Source organism: Theobroma umbraticum, unplaced genomic scaffold (assembly GCF_002168275.2).
Source record: "Theobroma umbraticum cultivar Fairchild unplaced genomic scaffold, ASM216827v3 scaffold_44.0, whole genome shotgun sequence".
NCBI classification, from domain to species: domain Eukaryota; kingdom Viridiplantae; phylum Streptophyta; class Magnoliopsida; order Malvales; family Malvaceae; genus Theobroma; species Theobroma umbraticum.
The window spans coordinates 8,832,466-8,851,339 of NW_018397255.1; the positions used below are offsets into that span (position 1 = coordinate 8,832,466).

At 33.1% G+C, this 18,874-nt stretch overlaps 2 protein-coding genes across 2 annotated transcripts; one reads left to right on the top strand and one right to left on the bottom strand.

Annotated features, from left to right (window-relative positions):
- The first annotated feature begins 8,438 nt into the window (after nt 1-8,438).
- On the top strand, nt 8,439-13,051 carry LOC110409550 (Transducin/WD40 repeat-like superfamily protein). Its single transcript, XM_021418918.2, has 7 exons — nt 8,439-8,744; nt 8,835-8,924; nt 9,044-9,176; nt 9,410-9,528; nt 10,693-10,760; nt 11,092-11,140; nt 11,890-13,051. The coding sequence occupies exons 1-7, from the start codon at nt 8,661-8,663 to the stop codon at nt 12,913-12,915; spliced, it is 1,569 nt and encodes a 522-aa protein (XP_021274593.1). The 5' UTR covers nt 8,439-8,660; the 3' UTR covers nt 12,916-13,051.
- A 1,003-nt stretch (nt 13,052-14,054) lies between these two features.
- LOC149527639 (uncharacterized) lies at nt 14,055-14,514 on the bottom strand. The gene has a single exon (XM_089782491.1). The coding sequence runs from the start codon at nt 14,441-14,443 to the stop codon at nt 14,228-14,230; it is 216 nt and encodes a 71-aa protein (XP_089638617.1). The 5' UTR covers nt 14,444-14,514; the 3' UTR covers nt 14,055-14,227.
- Between the last annotated feature and the right edge of the window lie 4,360 nt (nt 14,515-18,874).

Genomic DNA, 18,874 nt, shown 5'->3' on the forward strand with positions numbered 1-18,874 from the left:
TTTCAGGTAACTACTTGGCTCAACAATAGCTACATGACATCTAATATAAACGTCCTGAATTGACCTTGTTCCTCAAACAGGAACCTCATCAATTTTCTCATCATCAACATTTTCTAACTTATTGTCATCCAAAACCTCAACAATAATGTCTTTAACCTTGCTACTTTCAATTTTCAATGCTTCCTAATTCCACTTAGCTATTTCATCAAACATCCCTGCTAATAAAAACTTTCTTGGTCTTCACATCAGGAACTCTACACTTTTTGGAGACTTCACGGTAGCAAAGGTGAGCTGTTACAAGTGACTTTTCATCAAGCTTGCTTCTCTTTGCATCAAGAATTTTGGATTAACAGATGCAACCAAACACTATAAGATGATTAACAGAAGGCTTGAAATTGAACCAAGCTTCATATGGAGTCTTGTTTGGAAGAGCTCTATTCTGAGCAATGTTAAGAAGGTAGTTTGCAATATTGGTTGCTTCTGTGCATAGGAACTTTGGTAGGTTCATTTCAAACAACAAACATCGAGTTATCTTCATAATCGTTCTGTTTTTCCTCTCAGAAGTTTTATTCAGTTAAGGACTATATGTCATAGTGAGCAGATGTACTATACTAAGTTAAGTGAGAGAATATTTAAATTCTGCTACAGTAAACTCAATGCCATTGTCACTTCTAAGCTTCTTAATAGTTTGGCTTGTTTGATTCTCTACTAAAGCTCTAAATTTAGTAAAAACACTTGAAGCCTCAGATTTCATTTTTAGAAAATAAATCCAGCTGAATCTTGTCGCATCATCAATGAACAGCAAATAAAATCTATTCCCATTTAAAGACTTAATCTTCATAGGCCCTCTTATGTTTGTATGCACTAACTCCAACTTTTTATTTGCTTTCTAGGTTCTAGTTTTAGGAAATGTAGCTCTTTTTGGTTTTCCAAATCGACAAGTACTACACACTTTGTTAGGCTTACTAATTCTACAAAGTCCTTTAACAAGATTATGCAATGCCATCTGTTTCAAGTAAGCATGATTGACATGACCATACCTCTTATGCCAAAAATCAGTATCAACTGAAATTGCTTTGTAAATATTCTATTTAAGTTTCATCTAATTCAATGGGAAGCATCTATTTCTCATACCCATTGTGAACAATTCAATACAAGCAAAATCACTGACTGTGCAAGCTTTCTCTTTGAAGACAAACATATAGTTGTCATCAATCAATTGTCCTACACTCAATAAATTCTAGCTAACATCAGGAGCAATGTAAACATGGAAAATCAATTTTTTACCTACAGGAGTCTGGACACCAACAGTTCCTACACCAAAAATCAGAAGCAAATCTCCATTTCCAACCTCCATTTTTGTTTTGAAACTAGAATCTAGATCAATGAAGTTATCCTTGCATCTAATTAGATGGTTTAAACAACTACTATCCAGCAACCAGATTCCTTTTCTTTTTCACCGTTTACATTTTTAGCCATAAAAGGAAACTCATCTTCAGCTTAAAGCTCTTTAACCATAATAGCTTTCTCATCAACATTCTTACCTTTGTCCTTGTAGACATTTTACACATGTCCTTATTAGTGACACTTCTTGCACTTGACATTAGGTTTAAACTAGCAAAACTTCTTTGTATGATTTGTTTTTTTTTTTTGGAATGAGAATATGGTGGAAATGTTTTTTTATGATCCTTATGTCTCTTTTCATAAGCTTTCTTCCCTTTATCTTTCTTGCCAGCTTTATTCCTCTTAGAATTACTGCTACTAGGCTTTACATTCTTTCCTTTGGCAACTAAGGCACTCTTAGTGAGGCCTTTTTGCCTAAATGCTCTTATCTACTCTAAACCTTCTAGTGCATTAACCAGTTCCTTCAATGTCATTTTACTAATATCCCTAGAATCCTCTATGGAAGAGATTTTTGACACATATCTCTTAGGTAGTCCTATTAACATTTTACAAACTAGCCTTTTCTCATTCATTTCTTTACCAAGCAACCTAAGCTAGTTCACTATCCCCATCATCTTTCCAGAAAACTCCCTGATAGTTTCATTATCATCCATTGTCAGCATCTCATACTGCCTAGTTAGATTTAAGGCTTAAATTTTTCTAGTTCTGTCACTACTATTGAATTCCTTTTTTAAATGATCTCAGACTTCCTTTGGGTTATCTAGGTGTATTATTCTAGTAAATATCTCATCAAAAACTACAAATTGTAAGCAAGAAAGAGCTTTATACGTCTTTGCCTTGTCTTCTTCAACTTGACTTATTTGAACCATAGTTAGATTGACATGCTTTTGTATTGGTTCAGTCTCAGTCTCTACCACCTCTCAAAGATTGAAAACCTTGAGATAAGATTGTATCTTCATTGGCCAGAACACATAGTTCTTTCTAGCAAACACTTGGGGAGTAGAGGTGTTAAACCCAGCTATAGCCGTGACCTAAAACGAAGAATGGAATCTGAAGATCTAGAATATATGAGAACCAAATAAAGAACAGCCCTTTAAGATTGATTTAAGGCTTTGATACCATGAGAGAACCAAATGATTCAACAATAGCATTCGAGCAGAGCAGAGAGAAAGAGAGCAAGAAGTAAAATCAGAGAAAAAACAAGGAAGAAGAAGAGTCAGGAATATTGTAGAACAAATTGGACGAGGATACTCATGCACTCACACCTATTCATTTTGTATATATATGATAGTAACAACTAATGCCATGTAAGTCGGCTTTGAAAATTAAAATTGAAGAGGAAAAATAGCTGAGCTGAGCACAGAATTCCAAACTGGAAATTTTGTGCCTCCCAACGGTTTAGTCTAACGGCTAAAACAAAGGGACAAATTGACTTAATAAAACGACACAAACAATGGTGTTTAGACCATAAGAAGTAAAACATCAAAAACGACATGGACTCTAGATGTTTAACTCATTTAATAACAAAAGAAAGAAACAACACCATGTGCTTATTCCTATTTCCTTCAACCGGTTGTTGACTAGCGCCAAAATTCTTCTCGGTATTTGGCAATTTTACTTGCTGTATGTAATCTTATTTGCTTTCTTTTTTATACATTTGAACGTGTTCAAAAGGAAATAACGCCTTGGAACTTTCGACCTCTACTTCGATCGTACGGAGGAATAACACTACGTCTGGACTTTCTATACAAAACAAAGTCAGCTATACATGTTCTATCATGGCTCCCTGCAATGGTTTATTATCAAGTGAATTAATAAATGAATATCATCTTTAAGTTAGGTTTTGGGGTATGTTTTGCATTTGTCTGCAGCAGTTGTAATGGAACAAGCAAGCACCAGCTCCATCATATTAGCCCTGATAACTCATAGTCAAATAGGCTGACCTCTTGTTCGTTCTGAGTACTACTGTTTCCATAATAGCAAGAATATGGCTCAGCATCCAAAAGCCATGACTCAAGATTCTGGTATGCTAACAGATCCACCTGTTGGTTCATCAAGGGCACTTCAAACCTTGAGAAGTCACCTGTCTGCAGCAGATCAGTTAGTTGATTTATTTCTTCCAATTGAAATGCTTGGTCGATGTCACATAACTCGAATGAACTGAATGATGAGTCCATAGATATTGTGGCGGCAGCTGGGGTTTCTCCTTGGTCTTCAATTTCTATGGAAGGAACCTTCTCATGAACTTGTTCAGGTTCAGGGGGAGTAGCTTTGCCCTGACATCCAGTTAGCTCTTGAACAAGGCTTTTGAAGCTTGAGCTGTCGGTAATGTAGACCTTAGGCCTCAAAACTTTCATTAAACTGTGAAGTTGCTTCTCATTCTTAGATGTTCTTGTTGATGCCTGCTGACTTACCTTCTTCCCCATTCTTTCAGGAAAATCTTACTGGGTTTGATCACGATCAATGAAGGATCCGAAAGAGAGCCATAAATATGAAGCTTTTCGAATGAAATGGAACGGTGTAGGCGCGGGTAATGGACAAGAACCAAGTCAGAGGACATGAAGAAAAGATGCTGAAAATGATGTTTTTTCTATATTAGGCATCCTAATAGGAGTCCATACCAACCAACACCAACCCTTAATTATCATGTAAGATTTTCTTCTATCTACCTCAGAAAGGCGTGGTCCTCTTGCCAATATATGCCAAGGTTTGTAGTTGCATTAATTGAAGGCATAGAGATATTCTGGTCAATTTGTTAAGCTCTTTCCAGGTATCAAGGTACATAAGATAAGTACCAAGTAATAATTATAAAATAATTAACGAATCTTTGAAGAGGTGCAATTGATTAAGTGTAGCTATAGCATTCTGTGAATTACTTAATTTTGGTTCGGTAAAAGTAAATATGCCAAGTAATTAGTTAACAAAAATTGATGTATATACAAATCTAAAGCCTTACATTGTGGGGATTATTCCTATGTTTTAGTATAACAAATATGTTGAACTAAAAATTATAAAGTGGATTAATGTGGATTTGTCCAGCTACTTCCAGGATGTCATTTGTATATGATCAGGATTTGCTTCCATTATTCTTGAAACTTGTGATTAACAAATTAAGTCAGTTAATTTGATTCCTACGATTAACCATGAGACAAAAACAAAGTATACATATTGAATTGATTATGATAATTTATTAAATTGATATTAATTTTTTTCATAATAAATAGATATATAAATAACATTCAACATGACATTTCAATCATCAATAGCATTATCGTGATTTCAACTCGAAAAAAAAAACTATTTTGTATATTGTGTAATTTAAAGTTTTATATATATATATATATATTTATATAGTAAACTTCCAAACAACTTGATGCCTACTAAGAGGAACTACTGCTGCAAGAAAACAGAAATTAGATTTTAAGATTACATTATTAGCTTGGAGCTAAATGGTTAACTACATATTCAGTTTATTTTGAGCATATATTCATTCTAGCTGTATATAAAGTAGTTACTACAAGTTACTTTTTGGTAGTCTCTGTTGTCACACAATCCTTTCATGGAATTTCTAACTAGTGTATTTTTATATATAACTGATTATCGTATACTTACTACAAGTTAGTGCTGTTGAATTTCTTCCAAATTGTGAATTGTAATACACGGAAATTGCACAATAAATTTACACAATAATCAGTTTTCCTAACAAAAAAAATCTCAAAACATAAATAAATTCAAGGCTGACAACACCAGATATTTCAAGCCTGTTTTACCACCTTCAACTGGTATCTAGAAACGAGCACAAAGGCCAAGATATATTTCATTATATACATATGCTAATACAAATGAAAATGTAAAGACCCAACCTGTTCAAAGAATACGCAGGGAAATGGAATAAATAAATAAATACACTCTCGTCTATTCTGCTACATATATGAATTTCTGCATTTTATTTACAACAACAAGATTAAAACTGTACAACAAAAACCATAGTCGGCGCTTTCATAGTATTCCTGATAACTCATAGTCATATATGCTGACCTCCTGCTGAATTTGAGGATAGACATTGAAGGAATAAGGATATAATTGCTCATCCACATCAAGTAGCAATGACTGAAGATCCCCATACATCAATGAATATTCCTCCTGCTGGACATTCATGAGCAAATGTTCTGACGAAATCGTGTCATCGAAACGCGTAGGATCATAGGCTTGATTTACCTCTTCAGTTAAGGCTAAATGGTTGCAGACCTGGAACGCCTCAAGCGATGCTGCAATATCAATCGAAGATTCCATGCTGCTTTCAGGGTTTCCATGATTATCTTCAACATCTATTACTGCAGGCGGAACTTCCTCAACTATTTGGGGTGAAGGTAATAATTGTGAAACCGATGAGTTCCCATTGCCAGTTAGCTCTTGAACAAGGCTTTTGAACCTTGAGCTATCAGTGATGTAGACCTTGGGCCGCAACACCCTTATCAAACTGTTGAGTTGCTTCTTTTCGCCAGTAGTCTTCTTAGATATTTTCACTTGCACTCGACTAATTATTTTCTTCCCCATAATGTCAAAGTTTCCAACTGGCTTTTATTTGGAATTTACCCTCTTCCCAGGTTTTCCTTGCTGTAGCGGAGGTTCCCAAGCCCCCTATAAATATGAAGTATAATTGAAACAGATATGGATATGAGGAATAACAAGGATCAAGGGGCTGCAGCTGTAAGAAACAGAACAAGTGACAAATCCATAAAATAAAGATATCCTGATGATGATGTTAACTCTATAATGAAATTTTGTTATTAGGAATCCTTGCCTACCCACCAACCTTTATTATATATTAAAGTTTCTTCCTTTCTCTGTCTCTCCTTTTCACAGTATGTTGAGAGAAATGTGCAAAGGTTTGTATTCACATTGTGGATGTAGATGTTGGTCAATTCAAGGAGCAGTGGTTTAAGGTACAAAAATAAGGTTAATTTAAGTAATAAGGAATATATGAAAATGATCTATACCCCCAATAATTAGGTGGAAGGGCATGGATGGCACGCAGTCTACTATTGAAGGATTGTCTTCTTCTGCTTGTAATCCTTCCAATCACATCCATTTCTTGGGGAGGGGAAATGTACAAGGCAATGAGGAGAGATACAGTAAGCTCCAAGAAAAGCATAAAAGTTTGAACAAATATACTCATCAAATTAAAGTGATAACTATATATACAGTATCAAAAAGGCAAAACCATGCCTAATTGTGTCCTCAATTTTAATTTAAATTCCTTGATTAAAATTGTTTTTTTTATAAGTATCTTGTGGAATTTAACTTAAAAAGATTTACTTACATGTTGGGCTTAAATGAAGTGAAAGGAAGTATTAAATTGGGTGTTGATTGATTATTTGTATGTTTTGTTTGTTGTAATATGAAAAGGAGATGGAAAAACATAGTTTGATTATAATTGTAGGTTTTCCAGCTCCACATCCAACATGTCAAATCAAGATCTTGTAATTTGGCTGTGGCTGTCGTGGATGTGAAGGAATCCTTATCATTCAACATGTTTAATCAATCCTATTAAGGTGTTTCATTATTTTTTTAATAAAATTTGGAATTATAATTTTTTATTTAAAAATTATTATATAAAATTGGGAAAAAAAAAGAAAACTCACACATATAATAAGAAGACATAAACTTAATTACTTAAGATATAATTTTTTTTATTATTGAGGCAAGATCTGGTTAATAATCCTATTCTATACTTTGTTATAGAATTATATATACAAGGAAATATTGACTCAGATATCTATCTTATATAGTTTTTATCAAATTAACTTGACTACTTGTACAATACATATATAGTATTTGAAATATTTGCAAAGTTGCGTGAAGTGGTTGAACAATACATAGTACATAGTTTTTATCAAATTAACTTGACTACTTGAACATTATTATTTTATAAAACTCCATTGGAACTTCACATTTTCTAAATAAAACATGTTTGGAATATCACTAATTATGTGGTAATTTTGAATAAGTTAATACTTTAAGATTTTTTTTTTGATTTTTTAATTGGTATATGTTAAAATGCGCACATCCTCAACAACAGCTTAAACTGCAGGCTTGGGGTGTGGCATCTAGACTTTGTTTTGCTCAAATATAAATTTTTTGTTTCCTTAGATTTCTTATCAAAATAAAAAAGTGTTTGATGTGAGAAGAAAATTATAAACATGTAAAGTCATAAAAGATCATTACTTTTATTTTTTAAAAAAAGGTCCTTAGACCTTTATTATTAAGAACCATTATATCAATAAAATTCTTATTATATTTATGTATCAAGGTATCTCAAATTGAATGATATGAAATTCCTTTTATCATAATTTTATAATAATTATATATATATGATGAGCTCATTCTAGTTCAATAACCAATATCTTTTGCATTTTCCTCTGCATATTAATTGCCTTGTCCTTTTTTATTAGAAGTACAAGATTTTGTCTCTTAAATCATGGAAATTTATTATTCATCATTAATTACTAGTAAAAAAAACTTTATCTTATAACACTTTGACTCAAAGAGCAGATGATGCGGATACTTGCATAGGTTAAGCAAAAACCAAGTTTATAAACTTGACAAGGGATGACCAAACTTTATATGGGACAAAAAATTCCAAAAATATAATCAGAATTTGATTATAATTAAGATAAAATTGATTGGAATTTTATGAAGTCTCCCATAGAAGTATAGTCGATCAACAGGTCAATAATGGAAATTGGATCACCAACCCCAATTGGCTGCAAAAGGCATCTTCTGTCCTTAGTAGCATCCAATCCTTTGCTTAATTAATTTATTTTCGTTAAACTCCAAACATGGAGCATTTGTTGACTACAAAGGAGAAAAAAAAAAAAAAAAAAAGGCTGATGAGCCTGGCTTCTAAATTGGGTTGGGGCGAGAACTTTCGGGCTTTCTAGCCCGAATTAGGGTGGACTCTTGGTCATGGTGTATATGTCCTTCAAATTAATTTATTGACAGCCCATCATCCACGCCCACCAATTCACGAAAGTTTTGCATTTGTTTTTTCATGCCCTTAACCCTGTCGCTTCGTGTTTGTTCCTTCAAGGCCTTCAATTTCAGCAGCTTCCCTCCGAGCTGCCAGCAGCCAAGCTTTCCCCTAAGCGGCGACTGACACGTGAACGTCCGACCCAAGCTTCCAGAAGACAGCAGCTGCAACCCCTTGCGACAGGCAGGCCAGTCTTACGTTTCTCCCTTTTCTTTTTATAAGAATGGGTGCAAAAGAAGAGAATGGTGATGGTGAGATGGACCAAACGGTTAAGAAGTATCTTCGAGGAGAAGCTGCTAATTTGGAGGTAAGGAATGTTTGTATTTGTTTCTGGGTTTACTTATGTCAATTTATTTATTCTTATTTTTCTTATCAATAAGTTTTTTATTTTGTGCAGGGATTACAAGACAAAAAACTAAAGGGTCAACTTGCTATAAGAGAAGAGTTATATGGAAAATCTGCGAAAGCTGCCGCCAAGATTGAGAAAGTAAAAATTCTTCTTCCCTTTGAACAAATGGCTTTATTTATTTTTTTATTCTTTTCTTTTGAAGTTAATTGTCCGTTGGTTTTTTTATTATTCTTAAATTTGGGATTTTTGTTTTTCAGTGGCTTTTGCCAAGTGAAGGTGGCTATTTGGAGGCAGAAGGTATAGAGAAGACCTGGAGGATCAAGCAAGAATCCATTGCTCGTGAGGTCGATATCTTAAGCTTAAGGAACCAGTATGATATTGTTTTACCAGGTGCCTTCATTATCAAATATTTATAATTTATTTCAAGATGAAGCTTTTATTGGCTTATCTTATGAGCATTCTATTCTACATTACAAGGTAACATAATCGACCAGCCTTTGTAGGGGTCTTGACTGTAATTTTTCTAGATGTATTTTGTTAAATTGATGTTAATCATAGCATTAAATTCTTTTTGAGTTGTATATTTTGTCCTGTACTCATTTGTTTTCTGTCTACAATTGCAGAACTTGGTCCATACACTCTAGATTTCACCCCAAATGGTCGGTATATGGCAGCTGCTGGATGCAAGGGCCATCTGGCTATTGTTGATATGAAGACTTTAAGCCTAAAAAAGGAGATTCAGGTATGCACTGGTCCAGCAAATACAAAATTTTGTAGTTGGTAAGGGGGATGTTGTTTCTTGTGCCTTTGGTGATATTATCTTATTTTACTTCGCAGAATTTCCCAGTTGAGTGTTAGTTATAAGCAAATTCTATATCCTTTGATCTAAATCAGCTTGGGATTGAGCTTTACCATAATGTTTAAAACATGAGATTGTTCTATGGCTCAACTTTCAATTTAATGTCTGTTCTTGAAGATGAGTGTCATGTGAAGCAATTTTTCTTGAAAATTCATTCAAGTAAATGAATGCATGTGATACATGTTTTGTTTCTTGTTTCTCCCATTTGCATTGGGAGGGGGGCCTGTTAGCAATTTTTAGTTTAAGAAAATGATAATATGGATCAAATTTTGAAACACATCTCATCTGGAAATCTAAAAGTTTTTGGATTAAACTTAATCCTGTTAAAACATACAGCAGCGAAATTCATGAGAACCATGCAATTTGTTAGACTCAAGTGTCCTCTTTTCTAGTGTAAGGCCCATTGGTTCAGTCTTCTGCTCTTATATTTGGCAACCATGCTCAAGTTGTGCAGAATCTTGGTATCTGAAATCTTAATATGCCACTGAGGTCTTGTTATGAAAGACATAAGATTGTAGACTTCGTGGTAAAAATGAATTACTGTGGCTTTTTTTGATCATTCATGGTGATATATTTAAGTTATAGAGATAGACAATTTCCAAAGGAACAGGCTAATTTCATTGCATGGGAATGTGCATGTATTCTTGTCGTTACTTTTTGTGCTTCTAACTTATAAAGCTGCAGTCAGTTAGCATCACTAAGGTGCCTACAAAATTCTGCTAGTTGGAGCAAAGTAGAACTTTGATCGCATGCTTTGACTGTTATACAAGTGGTCAATAAACTTGATATACTGCAGAACAATTCTATCCAGGGGCATTATTGCTTATATTGATATATTACGAAAGTAATAGTATCCTGAGATGATTATACCACTATGTGGGGCTATATGATAATAAATGAATATTTGCACTTATTACATTATTTTCGTATTTCTGATAATCAATCAATGCTTAATATTAATCACTCACTTCAAATATAATTGTATGGTGAGGATTTGACTAATGTATTAACTTGATTTACCAATAATTGCTGATTTTTTTTTCTCAGGTTAGAGAGACAGTTCGTGATGTAGTGTACTTGCATAATGAACTCTTTTTTGCTGCTGCTCAGAAAAAGTAAGCCTTCTATTATTAGTAGTGGAAATTTCACTTTGAAAAAATCAGTTTTGTTCCTAATGCTTGTATCTCTGTGGAGTCTGCACCTCAAATATCCATGGCCAGCATGTGCCTCCTCTATGTCATAGGCCTGCCATCTGTTAACAGCAACACTGCCTTATATAAGCAATTCCTTTCATATACCAGTCTTTGCCTATTTAAAATTTTCAAGCTATTAAAGACATTTCCACAATTCTAACGTTGTGTCATTAGTATAAAGATTATGTGCTGCTAATGAGAGCCTTTTAGAGCTTTATTGGAGTAATGCTGCTACGATGCTACGCTAATGCAGGTACCCTTATATTTATAATCGTGATGGAACTGAACTCCATTGTTTAAAGGTCAGTATGCCTCCTTTTTATGAATTCTACAACCTAATGAGTTGCACATGGTCTCATCATGTATCATTTTCTGGAAATCTGTGAAATGGTTACCTCTATTTCAGTGAGTTATACGTCCTTGTTTTTGTCTGGGTGAAACTCATATGCATGCTAGCCCTTATTCTTCTTCTTCTTCTTCTTCTTTTGTTTTTATAATTCTCTTTATAGAAAGTAGGAAGACTAAATGCTTTAATGGGGTTTGTATTATATCTGATATTGCTGTTGTTCCACCTCTCGTTACCCCAGCGTACAAAGTTGTCCATGAAACTTAATTTACTTCTCATGTCTCTGTCTCTATGTGTGTTTGTGTATATATATATATGCCCCCGAGCTTATGAAGTTATGGGAAGCTTGTATGAAAATATATCAGCATTCTATAAGCATATGAGGCTAATTCAAAATAAAATTCCTTCTCATTATTCCTTCAACTGGGTTTGATTAAGTTAGGTGTTTTGTTTTCCATTGGCCCAGCCATGTTTGTTGCCTCTGGTTATTCTTTGGTTTATATAATAAATAGGCACATTGAATCTGTTCATAGTTCTTTGAATACACTGCCTTTAGAAAATCTTTTCTTTTAGGATGGTCAATTACACCTTTGGAGTTGGAATTTATTGTTAGGAACTCACTTTTGGCTGCATCCCTATTCCTTGATTGTTAAGTTTACTCAGGATACAGTAAGCTCAAACTGATTAAAGCTTTTATTGTTCCAGGAACATGGTGCAGTGTCAAGACTTCAGTTTCTGAAAAACCACTTCCTCTTGGCATCAATAAACAAATTTGGGCAGCTTCATTATCAGGATGTTACAATGGGTGAGATGGTAGGCAATTTCCGGACTGGTTCAGGCCGCACTGATGCTATGCAGGTCAATCCATTCAATGGGGTTGTTGCACTAGGTCATTCAAGTGGTACAGTAACAATGTGGAAGCCCACCAGTGCTGCTCCACTTGTAAAGATGCTGTGTCATCCAGGACCTGTCTCGTCATTGGCATTCCATCCCAATGGGCACCTCATGGCTACATCTGGGAAAGAAAAAAAAATCAAGATTTGGGACCTGAGAAAGTTTGAGGTTATCCAAACATTGTCAGGCCATGCAAAAACCTTGAATTTCAGTCAGAAAGGCTTGCTTGCTGCTGGAACTGGCTCATTCGTACAAATATTAGGGGATTTTTCTGGATCTCAGAATTATAGCAGATATATGTCTCATTCTATTGCAAAAGGTTACCAGGTAGGCAAAGTTTTGTTTCGGCCATATGAAGATGTTCTGGGTATAGGACACTCCATGGGTTGGTCTAGTATTCTTATTCCTGGATCAGGGGAACCAAACTTTGATTCCTGGGTGGCAAACCCATTTGAAACATCTAAACAGAGGAGAGAGAAAGAAGTGCACTCCCTGCTTGACAAGCTGCCCCCTGAAACAATTATGTTGGACCCAACAAAGGTGGGTACAGTGAGACCAGCGAGAAAGAAAGAGAAGCCAACAAAGGAGGAGAGAGAAGCGGAAATGGAAGCTGCTGTTGAAGCTGCCAAGGATAGTGACATTAAAAGGAAAACAAAGGGAAGGAATAAGCCAAGTAAAAGAGCAAAGAAGAGAAAGGAGATTATAGATAGAGCCAAGAGGCCATTTTTGGAGCAACAGGTGGAGGAACAAGAAACGTTTAGAAAGAAGCAGAAAACTAATATGGAAACAGAAATGCCGAAAAGTTTGCAGCGGTTTGTTCGACAGAAAGCAACTTAATTATGTTTAATCTGGTTGCCCTAAGCTTTCTAAAAGACAAAAGTGTCGTACGTTTTTTTTTTTCTCTCTTCTTTCCAACAATTTTGTGCTCATCTGATTATAAAATGATTGAAATCAGCGAGAGAGCTGAAAGTTACCCTTGCTGTTTTATACATGTAGAAAAGGAAGTTGATTATGCTATTTTGGTTCAATTGGCTTGTTTGCTGCATTTAGCATGGAACCTATATTATATGATGAGGACCGAAGAACTGGTTCAAGTCTTGATAATTCGATCGGTTGGTTCCTTTGTGTTCTTGTCATTTTGGAATGTGACATATTTTTATTCAACTTTCAGATATGATATGTGTATATTTGTTGTTTGTTACGAATATCATATCAGTAAAAAATAAAATAAATTTTTAATTAAGGTTTTTTTTAACCTAATAAGTGTGCTAAGTTGAATACATAAAAACATAAATTTGTGACAGATGGTATTAGAGTTTGTTAACTCTTTATAATCAAATGAGAGATACTTTTATATCAATAAAAAATGAGTTTTGATATGTATTTTGAATTTATAAATAAAAGTATTTTTTTATTTAATAAAATATTTTTTGAATTGAAATTTTGGATTTGTGACGTTGGATGTGACCTTTCCTAATTCAATTTGAGTTAAGATTGAATATTTAGAGATGGTGGATTTGAGTTACAAAAGTATGGATATCAAGTCTAGTCTACATGAATTTTTTTCCCTTTAATGACAATTTAAAAGTTGAAACTTTGTAGTACTTGGTTTTTGGATGGTTTCGTGATGGATTGCGGTCCTGCAGCACAGCGGAATAGTTGATTGCTTTAAAGCAGAGAACCAAATTCCCTCATGAAGTTCTAGAACAAAGCTTGACACATGTCAGTCAAGTAACAAGCCCTGCTGCTCTGTCCAATATCTCCTTGACGCAAACTTGTGCTTTGGCTGTTTCGAAGTGACCCAGATGCCGGCTTTAACTTAGATACATACATGACTTGCACCTGCTTTAGGAGTCGGGCTGTCGGACCTTAGAATTTGCTCTCTGTCCTTCCAAAATTTTAATTTTCTTACAACAACGCCGCTAGCAAATGAGGAAACATTCCTCAGAAGAATAAAGAGCAAAACTGTTTCTAAATAAACTAGAAAAATTCATCATATATTTTATAAATGCCGTAAGGTGTTTACAATCATCTATTCCCAGCACAAGAAAAACAAATTCCAAAGACTAAGTATGCTGCAAGGTTGAAGGAAAGCGAAGAATGAATGAATACAGAAAAAAGAAAGACTAGAATATATCTGGGGATCGAATCAAATGTGGCAGCCACAGCAAAGATAGAAGAAGCAGAGAGTGGAGACAAGAACAATGGCTTCCACAACATAAAGAACCCTGAAAACCAGATTGTCAACTATTTTCATCTGGAAATCATCAAGACGTTTCCACTTGAAACCTGATGAGAGTTTCCACGGCCAAATGCTTTCCTTTCCCACCACCACCTTCTTCAGTGACCAACTCTTCTTTGACATGATGACCAGCTGCAAGAATAAAGAACCCACTCTTTGCTCCTCTCTCTGTTGCTTAGAAAGAACAATGGAAATGCTCAATGTACGTGTATTTATCGAGTAGAGAGGAGGGGATCAGATGCACTTTGGTTTCTTCAAAATGAGGGGCGTTTGCTGGCACAGGCAGGCAGCGACATGTTGGGTAGGGACTGTAGGGAGGGTGTTTTATGGAATTTCACTGAAGGTTTGTGGAGGAATATTCTAGTCGTTATGGGGGCTTTTTGGTCATACTGCGAAGCTCGATTTGCTTCCTGCCTTACCGTGTTTCTGTCGTATATGCTTACTGTTTCTAGAAAGTAAACATACTATGCTTTTCGCATTATTTTGTTTATTTTTCATCAAATACATTTAATTTTGACAATTATTTTTAATAAAACGTAAAACTATAAAATTTTTTAAAAATCAGATTTTTATATTTTCAATTTCAAGCTTTTCAAAACATAATTTTTTATATTTTAATTTTACATAATATTTTTAAAAATAATAATCAAAATTAAATTCATTTAATAAAAAAAATCAATAAAAGATAAACAAAATAGAACATATGGACTTTTATTTTCGCTTTTAATGAATTTAAACTAACATTCAATTTAATATAAAAATGCATGGTTTCTCTAGTTAAAGAGTTGGGTTCAAATTAGTTTCTCTTCTTATTTGGAATTTTAATTTTAATTTAGGGATCAAAGGCATAGTATTTTTTCGACATATTAGGAAGCTTAAAATAGGGAAATGTATTTGAATCTAAAAATTCAATCCTCTAAAATAACAATCATTAAATCAATCCCATATATATTTATATATATTGTTACAAGTTTAAGAATTCATAAGTGTATTATTTTCTGATATTTCATCTGAAAATACTTATGAATAATGTATAATTCCAAAAGGGTACAAATATCCTACACATGAACCTTGTTCTATATTTTAAAGCTATCCAAAGATTACTTGTGCTGAATTCTCACACGCAATTCGACTAAAGTTCATTTTATTTAAATTCGATAATCTGTTAGTGACATGTGTATTAGCATGAGTGGATTTTAGCCATAAATCTTAATCATTCTTGACAAATTATTCCATTTAAATTATTATATGCAATTCAATTCAATACATTGATAGTTTTTTTGGATTTTTTATTTAGTCAAATTATATTTGTTTATTTCCTGTAGTTAATGTTTGCCTAGTATTCTTGTTCTTCCTTTGCCAGCAGCTTTTCTCCTTTGTTCTCATGTGATTCTCTAACGGCTTCATCACAAGGTTGATAGTCACGACTTGGACGCCAAACACTACTCAATGCAATGGCCATCCAACGGTCATAAAGTAGGCCTGATGTCCGTTACTTGTTGGAATTTAGGTATGCCTTTCTTTCTCCCCTCCTGTCTAAGAGGATAGCCTGTAACGGCTGTTAACAAAATTTGATGATTATAAAACTTTAGGGAATGCGCCGGTCCAATTTGATTTTATTTATTTAAGGCTTGGTTGTTGTTTGCCAGCTCACTTGCTGATTGCAATGTAGTGGAGGTGGGGATCATGACTTGGTGTTGGAACGACGTGGGGTCTGGATTCGGATACCCCCAGCTGGCTGCTACCGATTTGGTTTAAGATATTGCAACTGCTATTTATATTATCGGTAAAAAGGATGACATCAATTAAATCTAATAATTTATGTAGTTATATGGATTTATATTATGATTTGATAACGAATAGCGAAACTTATTTCATGTGTTTCTTTTTTTTTTTTCATTTTATTTATTATTTTTTCTCATATATGAAGAGAAAAAAATAACTATCAACCCTATATTCTATCAAAATCATGAATTTAATATCATATTTGATTGTAATAACATGACATATTCTCGTTAATGCGACATTGCATTTGATAACATGATTAACAAATAGACATTTTATTTTATATTTAATTAATTATAATAATATTGATATTAGAAAATAATAAAATAAATTCAATGATAAGAGAAAGATTTGAGAGAAATATAAAGAGTTTTTTTTTTTGCATTTTGTTAAGTTTTTCATCTTTGAATTCATAATTACTATAAAAAATTAGTATTTATTATATGTAAATTGATATCATGTTATCATATTCAATATCACATCAAAAAAAAGTCAAGTAAATACAATTAAATATCATGTCAATGTAAATGATAAAAAAAAAGATAACAGTGTTAATAATTAAACTAATTACATAATTTAACAAAAAAAAAATATACAGATGTAGCTCAATTGTTCTAGTCCACAAATTAAAGCTGTGGCACTTCCTAAATTTTCATACCAAACTTAATCCTGTTTTCTAATTTTGGTTAAGGAAGACAAATTTCTCAACTGCCATTCTGTTGACCCACGAAGTTGAATTTGGCCTTAGTGTATCAGTGCACATGGTTAAGTTCCCATGGCGGTTGGAGTCTTCAAAAATTAAAGTAGCAACTCAAAAGTGAACAGCCACAAATTCTGCGATGAGAACTGTCCAGGCTGTGGCCTAACCATATCCAATTAATATATTAATAAATTTCGAAATGAGTTGGCTGATGCTAAGCTGTAATGAATTTCTTCATCCCCACCACTAAGGAGATCATGTCAAACCAAAAATGAAAAGGCAAGGTTTAAGAGGTCTAACGGCCTTTACTTGAATGTAATGTTAAATATTAGTCCTACTATTAAACAACCCAGAAAATTTTTTGGACTCATGTTGATGATACTGACGAGTTATTACCTAAGTATTTTGACTTAAAACAGCCACGTTTTGTTATACTCATGACATATGTCTAGTTTTAAACCTGCCATTTACGCTTGATTTTATCTTAAATAATCTAACTTAACAACTATAATACAAATCCAAGTCCAAAGCTGATAAGTCTATAGGAACATCGCAAATAAAGCCCGTAAGAACCCACCCCAATAAAACAAACACAGCCAGCCACAGTTTGTTTACAATCCAAAACATAACAAATAGCCAATTGTTATTATTTCATGTAATCTAAACCCTAGCTAATCAAATCAACAACGAAAAATTATTAATTAAATTATTGATTATACATAACAATTGTTTATTTTTTTTTTCTTTTACAAAACTTGCAAATTGCAAAATTTAATTAGTTAGAACTATATCTTAATGCCTTTTAGTGACCTCGTAGCGTTGGTTAGGTTTATGTCGAAAGTTCTAAAGATAAGATTGTGGAAATTAGGAGATGATGAAAGGAACTGACTATAAGTCGCCCGAGGTCGAGAAGGCAAATTACAAGAAGAAAAGACTCTTATCTTCATTTTGGATACGTGTATATTTCTACATCTTTTCTTTGATCAAATCCTGAATATCTCATGGACAGCTGACATATATAATATGCTCATGATTATTTGAAAAACAAATTTTGTGAATTATGAGATTGTATTTAAATAGGATAAGATTCAAATTTACCATTTTAATTAGAATAATGGATGAAATTTATCACACTTTTTTTTTTTGAATGGACGCAATTTTGTCATTATACCTTTTAATTTAATTCAAAAATGCCAAAGATTAAAATATTCTATATAATAATTTCTTTGGTACTACCATTTAATTAATGCCCCGCCAGGGAAAGAAAAAAGGAGCATAATTATTCTTAAAACCATTACGGGAGGCATCAATCAAACTTCAAATTGGGTTGATATTTCAACATGATTTCCTTATCCTTTATAATTCTTTAACAGAGGATAACATTCGCAAGTGAATCCTTATTGAGGATCTGTTTGATATAACAATAGGATTAGTTTCATGAGATTAAAAATAACAGTGGCAGTGAGATTAACAACTGTCGTAATGAGATAAGGAGTTCCAACTGTGAGATTAAAATCAACGCTGCCACAATGTTTGTCTGGTAAAAGAATGGTGAGGTATCGGTGAAAATAGAAAATGATTATTAAAGTTGGTATATTATGTAATTTATAATATATTTAATATTGACAAAACTAATAGAATTAATAAAAAAGTTTTTTTATCAAAAGAGGAAATCTTTGTTAAAAAATAAATCATTGTAATTTATTTTCAAAGATAAATTGAACATAATGCTCATGTACTTATTTAATTATTATAAATATATAGTAAAATCTTTATAAATTAATATCTTTGAGATCATGAAAATTTATTAATTAATCCTGATATCATTTAATTAATAATTTATTAATTTATATATTAATAAAAAGTTATACTCAAGCATCTAGTTTTTTGATTAATGCGTGATCTCTCTGTTAAAAAAGTAGGGTTGAAATCTCTCTTTTTCAAAATATATGAAAAAATATTAATTAATAAAAAATTAAAGATATTTTTTGTTTTTTTCTAAAACATTAAGTTTAATACATGTATTGTGTATTGTGATTATAGGAATATTGCTTGATTATCAAATTACA